Source organism: Lycorma delicatula, chromosome 10 (genome assembly GCF_047948215.1).
Source record: "Lycorma delicatula isolate Av1 chromosome 10, ASM4794821v1, whole genome shotgun sequence".
Lineage (NCBI taxonomy): Eukaryota > Metazoa > Arthropoda > Insecta > Hemiptera > Fulgoridae > Lycorma > Lycorma delicatula.
The window spans coordinates 122,946,733-122,969,857 of NC_134464.1; the positions used below are offsets into that span (position 1 = coordinate 122,946,733).

At 29.4% G+C, this 23,125-nt stretch overlaps 1 protein-coding gene across 1 annotated transcript in view; it reads left to right on the top strand.

The window, feature by feature from the left end:
• The window catches only part of LOC142331297 (ATP-dependent RNA helicase DDX54-like), a 34,718-nt gene extending 17,231 nt beyond the window's left edge, over positions 1 to 17,487 (top strand). The window contains exon 3 of the mRNA XM_075377088.1: positions 16,629 to 17,487. Coding sequence (XP_075233203.1) covers positions 16,629 to 16,937 — 309 coding nt within the window. The 3' untranslated portion in view covers positions 16,938 to 17,487. The remainder of the gene's footprint in view (positions 1 to 16,628) is intronic.
• Positions 17,488 to 23,125: the final 5,638 nt, after the last annotated feature.

Here is a 23,125-nt window from a genome sequence, read left to right on the forward strand (position 1 = left end):
AATAAATGATAATTTTTCTGCAATTATTTGTCTCTTTAATTATTGAATGATATTATATATATGGAATAAAATGTTCAGCATTTTAAAAAAATTAGGGTTCAAATACAGAGATAGAAGAACAATTGCTAACATGTACAGGAACCAAACAGCAACAATAACAATTGAAGAACATAAGAAAGAAGCCCTAATAAGAAAGGGAGTCCGACAAGGATGTTCCCTATCGCCGTTACTTTTTAATCTTTACATGGAATTAGCAGTTAATGATGTTAAAGAACAATTTAGATTCGGAGTAACAGTACAAGGTGAATAGATAAAGATGCTACGATTTGCTGATGATATAGTAATTCTAGCCGAGAGTAAAAAGGATTTAGAAGAAACAATGAACGGCATAGATGAAGTCCTACGCAAAAACTATCGCATGAAAATAAACAAGAACAAAACAAAAGTAATGAAATGTAGTAGAAATAACAAAGATGGACCACTGAATGTGAAAATAGGAGGAGAAAAGATTATGGAGGTAGAAGAATTTTGTTATTTGGGAAGTAAAATTGCTAAAGATGGACGAAGCAGGAGCGATATAAAATGCCGAATAGCACAAGCTAAACGAGCCTTCAGTAAGAAATATAATTTGTTTACATCAAAAATTAATTTAAATGTCAGGAAAAGATTTTTGAAAGTTTTTGAAAGCTTTATATGGAAGTGAAACTTGGACGATCGGAGTATCTGAGAAGAAAAGATTAGAAGCTTTTGAAATGCGGTGCTATAGGAGAATGTTAAAAATCAGATGGGTGGATAAAGTGACAAATGAAGAGGTATTGCGGCAAATAGATGAAGAAAGTAGCATTTGGAAAAATATAGTTAAAAGAAGAGACAGACTTATAGGCCACATACTAAGGCATCCTGGAATAATCGCTTTAATATTGGAAGGACAGGTAGAAGGGAAAAATTGTGTAGGCAGGCCACGTTTGGAGTATGTAAAACGAATTGTTGGGGATGTAGGATGTAGAGGGTATACTGAAATGAAACGACTAGCACTAGATAGGGAATCTTGGAGAGCTGCATCAAACCAGTCAAATGACTGAAGACAAAAAAAAAAAAAAAATTATATATATTGTTTTAATTTCATCTATTAATGATAATAAATTTCATTTGTTTATTTCTGTAAACCAAACTAAGGTTTACATGTTGTTGCCATTCGGTATGCTGGTGTGCCAATATATCGCCTAATGATTATAAAACCATCTATCCCTTTGAAAATTCTTCCATCGGATGGTTTGCTTTTTTTATAAATGACATTCAAGTACAATTTAAATAACCATATTGACATTATTTTATGGAATATAATTTTAAAAACAAAAAAAAAAAGTGGCTGGTAGTTTTCAGGACATGATTGTACTGCTCTGATCAATATTACCAATGCTGCTGTGTGTACCGCTGCTAGGTAGCAGCACACCATTTGATATTATCATCAGCTCACCAGTGTATCACTCCATGATAGTTCTCTTAGTACTGCGTTTCATCAGTGGTCTGCACTGGTTGACAGGAAAGGCAATAAAACCTGGTATGAAGCTAGAGGTTGATAAAAGATCTCTTGGAGGGGTGGCCTATTTTCGCTCAATATATTCCTCTCAGGTTGCATAAATACGGGTTAAAATGCTATAAATTATGTTTAACATCAGGTTATACACAGTATTTATTATTTATTATGATAAATTTGCATATTCAAGCAAAGATGTATACAAAATCATAATTAATTTAATGGACGAAGGAAGATTGGTGAATGGAGAGAATTTCTATAATAATTTACCAATTCTTAAAGAATTATTGGAAAAAAAGCATTTTATTATGGAACTCTTCTGGCAAACACAAAAGGCCTACTTGTAGATTTTATTAAAAAATGCAGAAAAAAGGAGGAGTTAACGGTGTCTGCAAATATGGAATGAATGTAATAAAAGGGACAAATAAAAGTTATGATGATGTGTTATAATTTTACAATTTTAATGTGTTTACAACTTCTTTAATATTTACTAGTTTTGCTTCAAAATTTTCATTGTTGTATTATTTTAATAAAATATTACAATTTTTTTTTCCACTATCTAAAACACACTTAAGTGTATTTATTTATTATAATATATAGAAGTTAAAGAAGAAAATTAATTATAATAGATTAGAAGTAAATAGAGGTAGTTTGAGCTATTTGTCTTTTTATTATTGTATTTTGTAATAAAAAAGTGCCTTCTGAATGATAAAAAGTCCAAACAAACTCCGTTATGGCTTACAGATATCTCAATTAGCTGAATATACTCAGCACATATCGTTTTAAACTGATTACAGCAGAAGGAAACTGTATTGGACAAGCTTTGTCATTCTTGGAACCTGTGTGCCAGGATGTCCTACAATAATCTTAAGTGCAGTAAGTAGGTGTACTGACTGTGTAGTACCTGATAATTTTATACACCAGGATACCACAACAGCAGCGTGTTAAAAAAAAGAAATGAAGATAGTGAGTTTTCTCTTAGTTCTTGAGAATAAATATCAATATTCTCACATATTTTGAATAATTCCAAATTTTTGAAGTAGTTAATGAACTTTTAACTCCACTACGTCAAGAAAGAACTGTCAGTGGAAGAACTGACATAAACATCTTGGTAAGGCTATTAAGCTGTAAGTGATTGATGATTATCAATACTTGAATATACTGTATTTGTTGCTGGAGGAAATTGTGTTGAAAGGTTGACTAACCACCTCTTTTTCAACCTTCACTTCAGTCTACTTTCAAAGAGATTGAAGGTTGACCTCAGGTATCAAGCCTTTCTCTAGAGATACAAATCAGCATTGTATTGCTATATGTCTACACAAATAAAAAATTCTCAGACTTAGTCGGAGGAAAGTCTCCAACCTAGCTCTCTAAATTTTTCCATGTTTTACAGAGTTATTCTGTGCAAAGTAATCCCCATTTAATGCTCGAAATGCATTCTGTAAGAGTTTGGCAGTTACTCTTGAATGATTACTTTCGGTAGCAAAGATTTTAAAACAAAGTTAGGGCTTGTTAACTGCTATGTGTTAATATTTGGTTTCAAATACGGGCTTATAACCGGGAGGGAAGTTCTTGGATAGTGTTTGAAAACATTATTTAAAGAAAGGTTATATTGAATAATAAGATTTGAAATTTGTTTGCCTTTATTATTAATGATATTGTGATTGGAAATTAAGTTCTTAAAAATATTTAAATCTATTGTTAAACTAAATTACTAGTTTTTGTGAAAATACATCAGTAAAAAAATATATAAATTTGTTGTTTTACATTACAATTCTTCTAGTGATACATACATAAATCATCAAAGGAATAAATGCCACTAATAGATGCTTTCTCTAACAATAATGGTGTTCATTACATTGGCTGTACTAATAATGAACACAGTAAAGATCCCATATAAAAAATTTTAAATAAATATTCTTAAAAGAAAGAATTAGTAATCTACTTGTTTGGACCTTATTTGTTGACACTTTACTAAGTTGGTTGTACATTTGATTTATTTTTACTTTGAATGCTTATCAAATCAAACAAACCTTATATTATTTAAAAGATTGGTAAGTTTGGTTTTGCAAAAAATGTAATAAGATCAATTAATAGATTAAATTAACCAATTAATACGTTTAATAACATTTTACTTAAAAAAAAAATTATTACAACAATGCATTAAGTGACAAACCCAACTGACAAACTGGTTTTTTGTTAAAGTGGCCTTGTTTGTATGAATCAGATGATATACGTGTCATAATGTTAATAAATAGGCAAACTCTGGTGTAATTACGAAAACTATTACTGTCACATTTTTTTTTTATAGATAACATAATGCCCTTGAAAATCTCATTGGAGACAATCTTTTGTAAAGGTTAAAGTAACTATTCTATAATCAGATAAATATTAAAAAATAATTTTTTGTAGTTTAGGAAAACTAAAAAAGTTTTCTTACAGGTTTTTCTGAAAAATGCGAATTGGAATCAATTTTTTTTATAAAAATAAAGAAAAAATAAATAAATTTTTTTGCAATTGTATTTCATAAACAATATTTTTACTTACCACAGAGACCCTTAATTTTCTTCTCTACCAATTGGCCTTCGCAAACTGGTTCATCACTTGAACGTGTTTCATATGGGTAAGTGCCAAGATCATTTCCTCTGGAGAAAAAAAATTATTCACTCATTTCAAAGAATAAAAAACATCTCAAACAGTTTATTTGCCACTGTATGTTTAAATGGCTGAAATAACTATACTTTTGTGGATAACAATTTTTTTCAACATTTTATCCGGTTTGATCTTTAATGAATTTAGTTAAAAGATCACAACTTCAAAATAAAATTTTAAGTCTGGCTAACAAATAACTGAACTTAAGTTTTAGTTGTAACTTTTAATCATCATCACAATTAGGAAAAATATAATGTAATGTAATAAATATAATATAATGTATGCAAAAGTTTTTTTACATTAGTTTATTATGAATGTATTATTTTTTTACATTTGAGTAATGCATTATTCAGTAAATTACAGGAAGCCACCAGAAAACGAGTTGCTTCTCCCTTTCTTTGGACTTGCAGTTTCAAAGGCCTATAATTTTTACAAAAAATTGTGTAAAACATAATTCATACAAATTTTTTTCAATTCTGGGGATTATAAGCAAATTTTTTTCTGAGAGATTCTCCAAACATAGTAATGTTATCAAAATAAGTTTTTGATGAAACATTTACATTGTACTGGCGTAGTCTCTTGTGGGTTTGTTTTAAATGTTATTTTATAGTAAATTAACCACATAAATGTGACAAACTGTCAATATCATTTTACAGTAATCTGGCATTATACAGTTTTAATTCTGAATTTCACTTCATTGTAAATTATGAAGCAGAACATTAAACAATGTAAAAGTGTTTCACAAATATTTAGATATAAAGTATCATACATCTATTGAAAAAAAGATACTTAATTTTTTTTTCTAATTTCATGAAGCAATTTATTTAACTGATTCAGTTATATTGATAAAGCTATGTTTTGAAGTCATATTTATTGCATTTGATTCGTGTTTAGAATATTTAATTTTATCTTTTGAGTCAAATCTTACATTTCAGTGCTTAATGTCCCAAATGAGCTGTTTATTAGTTAACCAAATTATTAGTCTATAAAATTTATTTATTATTAAATTTTACATATTTATTAGCCTAATTGTACTTAACATTTTACAACATTATATGTTTAATAATTAAGAACCTATTCCAAAAGTAAAGTAATTTGTCTCAAGCCTACTAAATGTCAGTTTCACAATATTTAATTAACAATTAAACTTTTTATCCTCTCTAAACACCTTAAATGTCATTGAAATTTTTCTTTTTTCTTTTTAGTTAAGTATATCTTAAATTTTCTTTAATTATTATTTATATATCAGGTAATCATTTTTACTATTAATTAGTAAAATAAACTATACCAAAAACATTTTGCTAACTGTCATTATGCGACCAATGTTACAATGCATAATTAATCCTTGAACATCCAAAAAAAATAAATAAAAAAATGGCTTAATATTATAGCAAGAAAAATACAATATTTGCATCAAACCTAAAATAATTCATCAATATCTTCCAATTAATATTTTATGATATAATAAAGTAGCAATTTTAAAAGTGTTAATTACAAAATTTTAGAACATATAAAATTAATATGCAAAAACATTATTTAAAACATATATTACAAACAATATAATCATCATGATGAAATCATTATCATTAAAAATAAATAATAATGCCTTATTATGCTTCAGTCTCCATTTTTTAATAAATTGCTGGTCTGTTTTAAATATCTTTCCGCCAATTTATTTAAAATTGAAAGATTTTCTTTTATAGAACCTATGAATCCAAAATAATTTTAATACTAGGTTTTAGTTAATCAACTCAAATTATATATGTCATTGAAGCGTACAAAAAATTGGGCTAAATTTATTTTCATTAATATTTTCTAAATTTGTGTTCTGTATCTATTTAAAATCTTCATTTATTTGTTTTACTTTTTATTTCACGTATAAACATTTATTCTTACATGAAGGGAGTGTTCTGGGAGGTATTAAAAAAACATGCAGAACTGATCAGGACATGAAAATTTACAAAAACATTCATATGGACAAACAGATTATCTTACTTAATTTTCTTTCTGTCTACCTTTTTGTGATTTTTCAACATAAATCCATATCTTAAAAATGTATTGAGATATTTTAATGGATATTTAAAGGAATGTATATGTCCCCAGAGCAAATAAAACAAGTACTTTCTTTTTCCTGTTTAGCCTCCAGTAACTACCGTTTAGATAATACTTCAGAGGATGAATGAGGATGATATGTATGAGTGTAAATGAAGTATAGTCTTTGTACATTCTCAGTTCGACCATTCCTGAGATGTGTGGTTAATTGAAACCCAACCACCAAAGAACACCGGCATCCACGATCTAGCATTCAAATCCATGTAAAAATAACTGGCTTTACTAGGACTTGAACGCTGTAACTCTCGACTTCCAAATCAGCTGATTAGGAAGACGCGTTAACCACTAGACCAACCCAGTGGGTTAAATAAAACAAGTACTGCTCCTAGATTGTATAACTTACTTCCTAATCATATAAAGACCAGTAGGAGCCTAAACACTTTCTTAAAGCTACTAATACGATGGCTAATTAATATTGAATATTGATGACACTGAAAGTATCTTCCATGTAATTACAAGATTTATGATTACATATATAATTAATTATAATGCTTTATACTATTGGTCTTTATATAGTAATAGATTTTTTACATATATAACTTAGCGGGTAGCACGGATGAAAGGTTTATTAGTAAACAAATATTTGACTACGATTGATCTTCTCTATACTTAACTGCACAGAAAAGATAAGTTTCCACCAGAGTAAATAATGAATTGAACCAAAACTAAGATAAAACTGTTTACTTTTCCCCTTACTCTAACTAAAAAGAGATTAATAGAAAAGGGATTGTGCCACAAAATGAGTAAGACCCTTGTGGACACCTAATCTTTCATCTTTTACAAATAATATAAATTAAGTATAATTAAGTTAAGTAATAAATATTTAATTGTATTAAAAAACAATGTTAAATTAAGTATGATTAAGTTAAGTAATACTATAATTAGTATTAGGATTACTCCATTAATTATTAATTCTGTAAAAATGAAAGAAATAAAAAAAATAATAAAGAATAACTTTGAAATTATAAAATGGCGGCCATGTAGCTTTTTAATCATTAATAGTTACATAAACATTTGTTTTATTAGATGAAAAATTAAGTCTCTTATTATGAACAAAACTAAAATTTATTACTTCAAATCAGCTGAAATTGTTCAAGTGCAAAATTAAACAATTAAAAATTTTTTACTTGTTTTACTAAAAATTGAAATTATTAATTATTTTTAATTCACAAATATTGAAGGAATTGAAAAAGGGCACAAAATTGTCAAACTGCATAATTTGTGCAGTCCATGTTCTGATTATTAAATAAGTACTTTTCTGACAAATGTACTATTGTACTGTTACTAAATAAAATTTGAATTTTTCTAACTTTTCTTTTTCTTATTAAATTGACTTACACCATTTTGTTCAGTATTAAATTACTCATGTTTATTACTCATTTAACAAAGTTATTTTACGTCAAACATAAAAAACAGGACGTTTTACCCTAATTTGTTGATTTTCACCACAGATGTCTTAAAACCTACTGCAAGTACAGTTCTGAATGTATTTTATTCTATTTTTCAGGTAAAAAATCATAAGAAATTACTAATTCTGCCCCTTAATTAACATTCTAAAAATTTCAGTATGATCTCATTTCATTGGGGAAGCTGAAATCCAAGCAAAATCTTTTACTAACTGTAATTCATAAAGGAAGTACTTTAGGACAATGTTTATATGAACTTTTTCAATTATTTTCAGAAGTAGAATAGGTTATGAAAGTCCCAGGAGAACTTTGTGATACATTCTGTACCACAACTAATAATATTCTGTATACTAATAATATGTAGTTTAATAATAATACTGTATATATTGTATAAACATGTATATATATATATATATATATATATATATATATATATATATATATATATACGTATGTAACATCAGAGTCACATGTCTTCTTTATTCTCCATAACCCTCAGATTGATAACTCATAAATAAGCATTTGTTCTCTCTTTCCACTAAGTAGATTCTCAAACTCCTAAAGTGGTTACAGTTTGTTTTTTCCACTCTGTTATTTAATTTAATCTATGAACTTTATTTTTAGATTATTCAGTTTATATGTGACAAATATAAAATGTCTTCAAAAAAGTTTTGGTGATAGATTTTTAATGATTTATAAAGTTGAAAATGAAACTGTTTATCTAGACAACATTCTTTTTTATGTACACTAAAAAGAAGTCTAATAAAGACTCCATAAAGAGTCTACTTTTCATTACAGGTGCTTTTACTGTATGTATAATTATATTACGTTTTAATCATTATATACCACATATAATTATTGAATTGAATTAAATATATAAATTTATGCGATAGAATTGTAGTAATAAATGAGTTTAGATTAAAATGGAGTGAGAATAATTATATGTAATTCAGGTTATTACAAAAGAGATGCAAGCTGGATTTGAATAAATTGATCATGGTGTGGAGGGGGCCAACAATATAATTGGGGGACCTGGGGATGCCTACTGGTCATCCGGATTCAGATAGTAGAGTGCCTAGGTGATCATTAAGAGGCTGTACATACCATGGCTTTGATCCGGACCCTGCATGATAAGAGGGGAGGTTTTTTAGCAGATGAGAGCCCCGCAGAGCTTTTCCCTCTCCCCATGGAAAAAAAAATGTTAATACGACAATAGTTCAAACTATACATAATATAAAATGGTTCCCACAGAGTACAGAAAATTTGTTAGAATATTTTGTTAATGAGCTTAATAGTAGTTTTGGTTAATAACTTTAGTAGCTGATGCCTCAGAAAAATAAAAGTATCATTAAAATACTCATTATCATTGAAAAATACTAAGAATTTTTTTAAACTTCTTAAAATACATGGTTAAATTAGTTACATAAAAAAAAAATTATTGCACAAATAAAATTGACTATGAAATGTCAAAACACACATTTTATATCGATAAAAAAAATTTAACATTTTTTTCCGATAGAAAACTGTGCTTTTAAAAATTCCTGACAATAAAACTTGAAATTACTAGATTTTTTCCATAATAACTATTTTCTGTGACTGTTTTGTAACAGAAATTATATATATTTTTAAATGTTACTGCTATTTACAGACTAAAATTATGTACCAGACGTGCTTTAAAACAAATAATTTTAATTAAATATTACTGTAATAAGAATAATGTAAACATGTTTTGTATACAGATATACAAAGTAATATCGTACTTTCTACCAGTAATTTATAACAATTACGTGTGACTTTAGAGTAGCAGCAAACCTAATGTTTTGACTGAACAAGGAAACAGATGAACATTAATTTAAATATTAGGTAAGAAACATAATTCTATTACACAGTATTATATTAATTTACTTTGTTCTATTTTTAGACATTATTAAAGGATTTCAACTACTTTCAAACATTTTCTTAATATAAAATAAAATAATATAAAATTTTACACTTGCCATTAATATATATATGTATATATAATTCTTTTTTTAAAGTAAATTCTTTTATGAATCATACTCCTCTGTACTATATACAAATATATTTATTTTATTTTATTAGATTAACCAAAGTACAGAATAAATAAAGTACGATGACACCTTATTCCACTATAAATGCTTTCGAGATTTACTCGCATCATCAGCTACATTACATGTTCATATATTCATCTCAAATTGCATTACAAACATCATAAAAGATAATAACTTATCAATAATTTATTTATTTTATTTATAATTTAAGCTTTTATTCAGTTAAATTAAATTTAAAAAAAAATTTTAAATTAACAAGTTTTTACATATGAAAAAATTTAAACTGTTGAAATCTAAAAACCGAAATTTTTCGCGATCACAATACTTCCTTTACTTCGTACAAGGAAGTAAAAATCAAAGCACCCTTGGTCTCATAAAATTAACAGAGCAATCAAATGGACATATAATAATGAAGATAAGTTAAATAATGAAATAAACTTCATAAAACATATACCTCTTGAAAATGGATGTAATACTTTAATTAATAAAATTTATGAAAAACAAATATCAAAATACATAATAACAAAATAAGATACAAACAAGTGAAAACATATTCATAAAGTATTTATACATAAATAATAATATTGAAAACATAAGTAAAACTTACAATAAAAAAATATTTAGACCAACATACAAACCTAATAACACATAATAAAATAAACAATCTTTGTGTAATTTATAAAATTAAATTCACAGATTTTAATAATTTTTAAATAGGAAAAACAAATAGATCCTTTAAAACTAGGCTTTTTGAACGCTATAGAAATTATAAAAATAATAAATTAGGCTTATCTAATTTGGTGAACCATTTAATGAACAATAATCATTCTATTTCTGATATTAACAAATTTAGGAATATTAAAGATTAATTAAGATGAAATAAAATTAAATATATTACAAAATAATTACATATATATAAATATAAACAAAATTCCAATTTGATATACCATCAGACAGTTAGTGTTTGAGGATGATGGTTTATTGAATGAAAAATATGTGCAGCTGTCTTCTACGTATTAGGAAAGTACTGAAATATGAATACCTCATATGAATCAATCATTCAGTCTAGATTGATAATTATTATTCATGAAAATGTGTTTGGCACATTAAAAAGATAGTTGAATAAAAATAAACTTACCTTTTCATCCTCCTTCTTCTCACTTTCAAATTCTTCTTCCCAGTCATTATCACACTATTACTATTGCCCTCTTCCTTTTCTACATCAGTATCATTTATTTTAGGTGGCTTCTGTTTTTCATGACTTCATTTTTCATGCTTTCATAATTTTCAAATGTTTCACATTTAATGCCATTTTTAACTTTACGTTTTACATCTAGATTGTCTGATTCCTGAAATTAAGCATATTATACCGATTAAAGACCTGTACAAAATAATTTTTACTTTGTTTTATTATCAGAGGTGTAAAATATATAAAACAATGTTGGGTCATATAATTTAAACAAATCCTTAATTTTTTCTTCTTTTTACTTCAACTTTGATTACTTTCTTTTTACCCTTTCATAGAATGATGTAAAATATGTTAAGCAAGTTATTTAGATAATTATATAATTGGTTATCTGATTTTACAGCAAAATATATCAAATTAAAAAAAGAAATGTATCTAGTTGATGTTATTATTTATGAAATGGCAGACATCTCACCTAAAAACCATATTTTTTCCAAACTTTATTCAGCATTACTGGTTGTACTAAATTTTTGCTACATTAGTGAAGAAAGCAAGACAACTTATTAAAATCACACGTGATTATATTTTGTTTATGTGAATAATAATTTAAAGTTTTAATAATTTATAAGGTATCAAACTTTTAAGTTGTGGATAGATAAGTGCTGATGGTTATATATATATATATATATATATATATATATATAAAAAAAAAAAAAGTTTCTAGATCAAGAACTAATGTACTAGCTCATTTTATTACATAATGTGTAATAATTTAAATTTGCTTAAATTGAACCTGAAATTGATTCCTGGTGCTGAACAATTACAAATTTACATTGAATTAAATTTTTTATTCACTTGATTACTAGTTTTTCAGCCCTGAGTTCCTGAGGTCTGATGAAAAATGGATGGTGGTCTATTTGTACATAAAGAAAAGTGAAAAATGAAGAAATCATATTACAAGAGAATTAAAGATAAAGTAGTGATAATGGAATCGGTAATATTTTGCTTACAACTCTGTTAACATAGAATAAAAAATGTAACCATCAGTTTTTTTTCTTTCCGAGTAGTAAGAACTACTCACAACTGGTAAATCCGTTAAAAAATCTGGTGTGGACACCACATGACTTCCTTGTACACCTATTAAATTACATATACACATTTTTTGCTGCGCTTATTTCATTTAAAAATAAGATAAAATATTCCAATTCTTTAATAAAGTGGACAGTTACACAATTGCTGAAATATTAGTTTTGTTAACATCAAATATTTATACGATTATTAATTCAACTATCTTACATGAAATATTAGGATAGAGTAAAAGTCCCTTTATTATTCGTATTACTAGATCAGTATGATTCGTATCTTCGTGAGTTGCTGATTAACAAACTTTTCAGATTTCTTGTGTGTCGTATAAATAAAAGTTAATAATAATTAAATTATTCCGTTTAGCGAACTCCTGTATACTGGTTTCAAATTGTTCATTTTGACCTTACAGTGTAAAATTTCATTTTTATTTTTAGGTTCGGTCAACTAAACGCCCAGGGTGTTTATGTAGTCCAGGTTGAGTTAAGTGAAGTTATGCGACCCCAGTTCGAAGCTGGTTTAAAGTCACCCACGTTTGCCAGTCCAGGTCATGTCCTGGAGGTGTTGGAGCTCTGTTTGGGAACCATGGAGGGGGCTCGATAGATGTAGAGTTCAAAAATCCCTTTCTCGATTTCAGTCTCGGAGGGGGTGGTCGCTCCATTTGGTACATTGTATGTCGTGTATCGAAAGATTGTCTGAACCGATCAATGTACTCGGCTTCAACTCGACGTATTCCAGGTTCCTCCATGCCTGCCGCTCGGTGCAACTTTTCAATAGGAGTGGGTTTCATACATCCCTTTATTAAACGACTGGTCTCGTTCAGCGCTATATCAACCTTTTTGGTGTGTGTTGATCTGTTCCACACAGGACATGCATATTCGCCTGTTGAATAGCACAAAACTCTAGCTGTCATCGACAGGACGGTTGACTTAGCACCCCATTTACTGCTTCGGATATTTCCTCAGGAGATTGTTCCTCGTATTTAATTTCAACATTGTGCTTTGACAGTGAGCCCTATGCGTAAGTGATCTGTCTAATATAACTCCAAGGTACTTTGGCGCTTCTGAGTGTTCCAGCTGCTGATCGTTCCATATAACATTCAATCGTCTTATTGCTTCCCTGGTTTTCATTTGATACGCGCATACAATTGTTTTCGCTGGATTTGGTTTTAAGGATTTTGTTTAATAATACTCAGTTAAACCTTTTAGGGCTGCAGTAAGTCTCTTCTCAACTTCTGGAAAAGTTCGATCTTGAAGAGCCAAGGCAAGGTCGTCCGCATACAGGAAATGCTCGGCCTCGGGGAAGATAGGTTGATCGTTGGTATACAGGTTGAAAAGTAAGGGTGATAGCACACCGCCCTGAGGCAGTCCATTCCTCTGGTTTCTCCAGCGACTTTTCTTTCCTTCGAAGCTAACATAAAAACGCCTGTTTGGTAGTAATGATTCTACTATTTTAGTTAGTTGGTGATCCCCTGTTGATATAAGTATTTTTTGTAGAAGCAGTCTGTGGTTTACTGTATCGTAAGCCGCCGATAAGTCGACGTATGCAACGCCTGTGATGAGTTTCTCCTAAAAGCCCTGTTCAATATGCTCTGTCAGCTTTAAAACTTGACCTGTAGAGTTTTTGCCCGGTCTAAACCCAGCTTGTTGAGGAATAAGTATCTGATCAATAATCTTAGGGTTATATATTCCCCAACTACTGGTCTTACTCAGAATGTTATCTGTCATCAAAATAACATCATTTCAACTTTCATTCACAAGAGAAAGTCGGTCATCATCCCCGACACCCAAAATCGAGAAAGGGATTTTTGAACTCTACATCTATCGAGCCCCCTCCATGGTTCCCAAACAGAGCTCCAACACCTCCAGGACATGACCTGGACTGGCAAACGTGGGTGACTTTAAACCAGCTTCGAACTGGGGTTGCATAACTTCACTTAACTCAACCTGGATTACATAAACACCCTGGGCGTTTAGTTGACCGAACCTAAAAATAAAAACTGAAATTTTACACTGTAAGGTCAAAATGAACAATTTGGAACCAGTATACAGGAGTTCGCTAAACGGAATAATTTAATTATTATTAACTTTTATTTATACGACACACAAGAAATCTGAAAAGTTTGTTAATCAGCAACTCACGAAGATACGAATCATACTGATCTAGTAATACGAATAATAAAGGGACTTTTACTCTATCCTAATATTTCATGTAAGATAGTTGAATTAATAATCGTATAAATATTTGATGTTAACAAAACTAATATTTCAGCAATTGTGTAACTGTCCACTTTATTAAAGAATTGGAATATTTTATCTTATTTTTAAATGAAATAAGCGCAGCAAAAAATGTGTATATGTAATTTAATAGGTGTACAAGGAAGTCATGTGGTGTCCACACCAGATTTTTTAACGGATTTACCAGTTGTGAGTAGTTCTTACTACTCGGAAAGAAAAAAAACTGATGGTTACATTTTTTATTCTATGTTAACAGAGTTGTAAGCAAAATATTACCGATTCCATTATCACTACTTTATCTTTAATTCTCTTGTAATATGATTTCTTCATTTTTCACTTTTCTTTATGTACAAATAGACCACCATCCATTTTTCATCAGACCTCAGGAACTCAGGGCTGAAAAACTAGTAATCAAGTGAATAAAAAATTTAATTCAATGTAAATTTGTAATTGTTCAGCACCAGGAATCAATTTCAGGTTCAATTTAAGCAAATTTAAATTATTACACATTATGTAATAAAATGAGCTAGTACATTAGTTCTTGATCTAGAAACTTTTTTTTTTTATATATATATATATATATATATATATATATATAACCATCAGCACTTATCTATCCACAACTTAAAAGTTTGATACCTTATAAATTATTAAAACTTTAAATTATTATTCACATAAACAAAATATAATCACGTGTGATTTTAATAAGTTGTCTTGCTTTCTTCACTAATGTAGCAAAAATTTAGTACAACCAGTAATGCTGAATAAAGTTTGGAAAAAATATGGTTTTTAGGTGAGATGTCTGCCATTTCATAAATAATAACATCAACTAGATACATTTCTTTTTTTAATTTGATATATTTTGCTGTAAAATCAGATAACCAATTATATAATTATCTAAATAACTTGCTTAACATATTTTACATCATTCTATGAAAGGGTAAAAAGAAAGTAATCAAAGTTGAAGTAAAAAGAAGAAAAAATTAAGGATTTGTTTAAATTATATGACCCAACATTGTTTTATATATTTTACACCTCTGATAATAAAACAAAGTAAAAATTATTTTGTACAGGTCTTTAATCGGTATAATATGCTTAATTTCAGGAATCAGACAATCTAGATGTAAAACGTAAAGTTAAAAATGGCATTAAATGTGAAACATTTGAAAATTATGAAAAACAGAAGCCACCTAAAATAAATGATACTGATGTAGAAAAGGAAGAGGGCAATAGTAATAGTGTGATAATGACTGGGAAGAAGAATTTGAAAGTGAGAAGAAGGAGGATGAAAAGGTAAGTTTATTTTTATTCAACTATCTTTTTAATGTGCCAAACACATTTTCATGAATAATAATTATAATTATAGACTGAATGATTGATTCATATGAGGTATTCATATTTCAGTACTTTCCTAATACGTAGAAGATAGCTGCACATATTTTTCATTCAGTGAGTTTATCTGTTGCTTGTTACATTTCTGAATCATCAGCTTCTCAATTAGCAGCAAAATATAACTTTTGCAGCCAGTCCTTAAACTGCAAGCTATTCACATGGAAAGGAAAGCACTATTTTTTTTTTACTCTTGACATAAATAACGATTGTCAACAGTTTGATTAGTATTTTTATAAAAGGAACAACTTTATGTTGTCAGTGACATATGTATTTTGGTACATTTATGCATACTAGTTTTTCTTATTCGTTATGAATTTATACGGGCAAATTATCCAATTAAATATTACTCCATTACATAGTATGACATTATACTACATCAACCTTTCACACCACCTTCTCTAACAGAAAAATACTAATAATATCACAGAGGAAATACCCTGTTTGTAAAATGTATACAGCATATTCATTATATCCGGTTCATTTATATTTAAATGCCTCCATTATATTAAAATGACTAATCTAAGAATTATGATGAAATTACAAGTAAATGCAGAATTACTTAGTTTTTATAATCATAATGCTAAACATAATCATAATTGTTTTTATAAACATATTGTTTAAAATTTTCATTTAAAAGAATCATTGAAAAACCAATTAAAATGAGAACTGTTATTAATGATTAATTTCACACATTGGAAATTAAGAACCTATTCTCATGTTATTAAACTTGACAAGTAACCTTGTTTTCAGTATTTGCATGTTACAGGAAATCAATCAATCATCAGTGAGATAAGTTACTTAAAATAGGGAAATTTTGTTTAAAAATTATATCTAACTTTACATCAGCAGTTATATTAACAAATACATGTTTTATTATTCGTTAAGTTAACTTTATCAATTTACTGGTTTATTATATACTGGTCTATAATTTATTATTATTTTTTATTGTTTTAGGAATCCAGTGATGATATTAATGCATCCAACCAATTATACTTTTGCAGAATTTGTCGGCAGCATTTTCGCTATAAGATTCCTCTAAAAGGCCATATGCAAAGAATTCATCAAAAGGAAAAGCCTACTGTCTACAGTTGTAGACTATGTAAGATAGCTCTTTATACACCTCGAAAGTTTTCAGAGCACTTTAAAAGCTGTCCATTTGGATACCTCCAAAAAAAAATATTTATATGTCAGCAGTGCGGTAAGGTATACAGAAACTATACAGAAACATTCTGTTGCTATACAGAAACATTTAAATCAACATGAAGCTGCACACGACAAAACTAAACAATCTTTTGCTTGTAGTCTTTGTGGCAAAGAATTTACAAAACAGAATACTAACTCATCATATTTCAATGCATAAAGAAGAACTCTGGCAGAGTTGTAAAGTATGTAAAAAGCCATTTAAGAAAGCTAATGATCTCAAAAAGCATATGATAACAAAATACCATATTTTTGCGCAAAATGTAAAAAAGGTTTTCTTGAAAAAAATCAATTTAAGAAGCATAAGAAACGATTCCACAAGGCAAAAACCAACATGTACTGGATGTTTAATTACTAATCAACTAATATGAACATAAGTTTATGAAAACTACTGACAGCATAAAATCAATAATAGAAGCAACTTTTGAATCAAAAAAAGTTAAATTAAAAATTATTCACATTAAAAATTAATGTTTAAAGTAAGAGAAATATGTTACAGGAAAATGTTATGTTTAATTAAAAGAATATCTTTTATAATTTTCTTTATTTTAGTAAGATGTAATTATTACTGTGCTTAAAAAACAACTTGATAAATTTGTTTAGAAATATAAAATTTGTTCCATATTGGTCATGTTGACTTTTAAACTTATTTTTACAACCCATATACATTCTATTAACAGGTATAGTAACATTCAATTTAACCATGCAAGTAAAAAAAACTGATCCAGAAACATGGCAAACTAATAAGAAAAGTAGTTTCACAGAAAAGTAAACAAAATTTTTTTCTTAAATGATTATAACTTTTCATATAAATATTAATAATACTTTACACATTTAACCTAATCAATATGTCATTGATTAATAATTAAGTAGAAATTTCTGAAGAATGGTCTTTTCCAACAAATATATTTTATATTTATAGATGTTTAATTAATCTTTGAACGGAATACCTGCAGAATTACTGTGCAGTGTACGTGAGGAAGAGATAGATACATTATAAAAACTGGTGTGTAATATTTACAAAAAAGGAGAAGTTCCATCCAACTTCAAAAAGTGTTATAGTCATGATACCAAAGAACGCAAGAACAGATAAATGTGAAGAATACAGAAAAATTAGCTTAACATGCCTCAAAACTCTTAAATAGAATTCTGTACAGAAGAATTGAAAGGAGACTGGAAGAAGTATTACCAGAAGTCCAATTTGGTTTCAGGAAAAGTATAGGAAAAAGGGAAGCAATTTTAGGCCTCAGATTAATAGTAAAAGGAAGATTAAAGAAAAACAAACCGACATACTTGGCATTTATAGACCTAGAAAAGGCATTCGATAACGTAGACTGGAATAAAATGTTCAGCATTTTAAAAAAATTAGGGTTCAAGTACAGAGATAGATGAACAATTGCTAACATTTACAGGAACCAAACAACAACAGCAATAGTTGAAGAACATAAGAAAGTAACTATGTTACATTTTAATGTTTACATAGAACTAACAGTTTATGATGTTAAAGAACAATTTAGATTTGGAGTAACAGTACAAGGTGAAAAGATAAAGATGCTACGATTTGCTGATATAGTAATTCTAGCTGAGAGTAAAAAAGGATTTAGAAGAAACAATGAACAGCATAGATGAAGTCCTACACAAGAACTATCGCATGAGAATAAATAAGAACAAAAAGAAAGTAATGAAATCTAGTAGAACTAATGTAGATGAACCACTGAATATAAAAATAGCGAGAGAAAAGATTACGGAGGTAGAAGAATTTTGTTATTTTGGAAGTAGAATTACTAAAGATGGATGAAGCAGGAGCGATATAAAATGCCGAATATCACAAGCGAAACAAGCCTTCATTCAGAAATATAATTTGTTTACATTAAAAATTAATTTAAACATCAGGAAAACATTTTTGAAAGAATGTTTGGAGCATAGTTTTATATAGAAGTGAAACTTCATATAAAGATCGGAGTACATGAGAAGAAAAGATTAGAAGTTTTTGAAATGTGGTGCTATAGGAGAATGTTAAAATCAGATGGGTGGCTAAAGTGACAAGTGAAGTGGTGTTGCGGCAAATCGATGAAGAAAGAAGCATTTGGAAAACTATAGTTAAAAGAAGAGACAGACTTACAGGCTACATATTAAGGCATCCTGTAATAGTTGCTTTAATATTGGAAGGACAGGAAGAAGGGAATAGTTGTACAGGCAGGCAATGTTTGGAATACGTAAATCAAATTGTTAGGGATGTAAGATGTAGGGGGTATACCAAAATGAAACGACTAGCACTAGGTAGGGACTCTTGGAGAGCTGCATTAAACCAGTCAATAACTGAAGACAAAAAAAAAATATTAATCTTTAAATACAAATAACAGATAATTCTTTATATAGTAACAATGTAAATAGTGTTTAAAAGTGATGAAATTTTTAAATTAAGTTTACATATTACTGTTGGCAGTGTAGATGTTATAATTCTGAATAAATAACATTACCAGAAACACTGACAGGTTAAAAACAAGAACAACCCTTTTATTATTATATTTTTAAAATATACAACTAATAATCATGAATAATTAGGTGAAATGAACAAAGAAAACAGTTCTAAATGAACATGCAATCCTACTACACAATGATATGTGTTTCCAAAATTTGCCAAAATTTCTTTATATTATTAATGTTTATATTATCAAAATAAGGTTATATTATTTAAAAAAATACTCTATGCAGTAAAAAGAAATGGTGAGCGAGTGTGAACTTAAATCAAATTGCACTTTCAACAAATGGACAGGATATTTGATCAGTCAAATATGTGGCAAAAAGGTGAATCTCACCAGAAACTATATAAAGTATAAGATAATCAACACAGCTATTATTAACTGTATAGTGTGCTGCTGCTATTAGAGTAAAATAATTAGGCGTGTGGTTGGACAAGCACTGGTCCTTTACTAGACATGTTGAGGAGGTGGCAAGAAAGTGCGAAAATGTGATGCAGGCGCTCAGCAAAATCATTATAGTTATAGCTAGGTTATAGCTCAGGTGCCACCCATAGATTTACAAGCACATATGAGAGCTTCAATAGTGGCCAGACGATTCAAAAAGGAAGCAACTGACAGTATCTACATGGTTTGGTGTGACAGATGGCAGGATTCAGACAGAGGAAGGTGAACTAATGGGTTCATCAGTGACATCAGAAACTGGGTGAACATTCAAAAGAAAGATAATGCCGGCAACGAATTCACCCATTTCCTATCTGGACGTGAATGTTTCCAGGACTATCAGTACAGGATGGACAGATATCATACAAGTCGCAGTCATCGATTGCGGCAGGCTGGATACAGCAGAGCAGGTGGTGTTCTTTTGCTCTAGATGACGCGACTTGAGTAGTGCTCTGGGAACAGGGTGTGGAGAGGGTCAACAGTATAATCGAGGTGATGTTCAGAAATAGTAACAAATGGGAATGCGTCTACACTAAGATCGCAACAGTGATAGAAGAGAAGGCCAATGAGGAGAGGCGATAACAGGCTGAGGAGATGAAAATCGATAGAGACATGGAGTTCAGTGATGGGTGATCAAGGGGGAGCCAATTTCTGGAGGTGAACGGTGGAGACTCCTTGGAGTTGTCATTCGTCAATTGTCCCCTGGGGACACCTTCCAGTCATCCAGATTCAGATAGTAGAGTGCCTGGGTGATCATGCAGAGGCTCTACATACCACATGGTTTAGATCCGGCCCCTGCATAAGAGGGGAGATTTTTTAGCGAGTGAGAGCCCCGCACTATGGTCGTGTGGGCCTGGCAGAGCTTTTTCCTCCCCCTGCAGAAACAAAATATAACCAAATATCTTCTTTTTCTTTTTTTTGACATTCAGTTTTGTATTAGTTTTGGTATTTAGTATTAGTTTTTTTTTGTTCATCGTTTTTGTTTTGTTGTTTTATTTATTTATGGTGTTCTGAGTGTTTTGATGTTTAATTTAGTGTTTTACTAGCCATTGCTAAGGTCTGTTGCCAGCCTACCAACCGTAGGCTTTCTGGTAGGCTAACGGTTGGCCTTCCCACCGTAGTTATTCCTTGTCTTTTCGTCACTGGTGATCAGAACTAGATCTCCAACCAAAAGGTTACGGGCGGGACAATGCCATTTGTAGCGTTGTTGAAGATAATCCTTTGACCATCGTTTCCAAATCGATTGTATAAATTTTTGGAGTAGTTGCCAACGACCTAATCGTGTAATTTCAACCTTTTGATAACTGGGTTCAGGTAAAGATGTGAGAGGACATCCAATGATAAAATGTCCCAGAGAAAGTGGTACTGGATCTCTTTGGTCTGTGGAAATAGCAAAAATAGGCCGAGAATTATGACAAGCCTCAATATGTAAATACAATATAAAATTCCTTAAAGTTAGGAAAATTTGACACTTTTGATTGCACTTTCCAATAGACCACCTAAATGAGGAGATGAAGGAGGAATCAACTAATTCCTTATGATGTAGAAAAGGTTTGAATATTTGTTTTAAATTTGTCTAACTTTAAAAGTTGATACAAGTTGTACAAAATATTTCTAGCAGAATGAAAGTTAGCATCGTTATCAGAAAATATTTTAGTAGGTATACCTCTATGTGAAATGAGTCTTTTGAAGGCAGAAATAAACTTTAAATGAATAGCTTTAGTGGCTAAACATATAAAAAGCGCTATGTAAGCCTTAATGTTTTAGATCTCTGTCAGCCTTGACGAATTATAATTGAGTTATTATTATAACTGTGCAAGAAGAGAATGTTATATTGGTATTGAGTTTTTGCATCAAATGTAAAACAAGTTAAACACTTACAAACGATTGACAAAATGATTCTTTTTGAATTTATTATCCAGTATCTCTGTCGCAACGAATGATGTGTTAATTGTATACCAGTGTGATAAAAGTTGATACAAGTTGTACAAAATATTTCTAGCAGAATGAAAGTTAGCATCGTTATCAGAAAATATTTTAGTAGGTATACCTCTATGTGAAATGAGTCTTTTGAAGGCAGAAATAAACTTTAAATGAATAGCTTTAGTGGCTAAACATATAAAAAGCGCTATGTAAGCCTTAATGTTTTAGATCTCTGTCAGCCTTGACGAATTATAATTGAGTTATTATTATAACTGTGCAAGAAGAGAATGTTATATTGGTATTGAGTTTTTGCATCAAATGTAAAACAAGTTAAACACTTACAAACGATTGACAAAATGATTCTTTTTGAATTTATTATCCAGTATCTCTGTCGCAACGAATGATGTGTTAATTGTATACCAGTGTGTAAGAGTCTTGAGTGCTCAGAGTTGATAATTACATAATGTACGCACTCTAATGTAATACGATAGTATGTTTAATGTGATATTGTAAGAGAGAACATTGAAGTTTGCCACCTATACGGATAAGACCTAAAATCATCCAAAAATGGATCTAGTGAACTAAGCTTACTTTGTTTATCAATGACCTGATTGTTTTTAAGATTCTTTATCTCATTATTGAAATACATGGACTGTGATTGTTGTAGTAAAAAGTAGAGTATGATTTAATTACTTAGTAGTTAAAGTACTAAAATTACATTCAGACGGTTTTGATTTAATATTGTGAATGAATCTGAAACAGAAATTAATGTTCATAACAAAGCATGTAAAGATGAAAACCTTTGTGTGTAATGGCATGCAACAGTAGATGTACATGAAATTAACATCGTTTTACGCCTTTCTAATAAGCATTCAAGACTTAAACTATCATTGAACAGAATATTAAGATCCATTGGCCAATGGGAAAAAGATTGTAATAGCCAAGGAGGACCATGCTACCACAGTGAGATATCAAGTAACTTTCTTGGTGAGCAATCTCTAGACTATACATCTGCTGTCTTATCAGAGGATATGATGTAATGCCAATTGGTGATTGAAATATTTTGTTAAATTTCAGAAACTCTGTTACCTATCCTGTTACCTTCCAACTCGAAGAATGTCCATGAATCCAACAAAGTGCTACGGTGGAATCCATGTATAGTGTATCTCGTCAAAGTATATCTTTAATGCAGTAGGATACCTTCACAAATAAACGTGAAAGTAGTAAACAACTACAGAGTTCAAGTCTGGATAATGTGATTTGTTTTTAGGGGGCTAGTTTTGATTTAGAATATAGTAAATTAGATGTATAATTACATATATGGTTGGGAGTATAAAGTGCGTATATCAAGGTAACAACCGTAGCCCATAAAAGACATCAGAAAATCCATTTAAGTGAATGGAA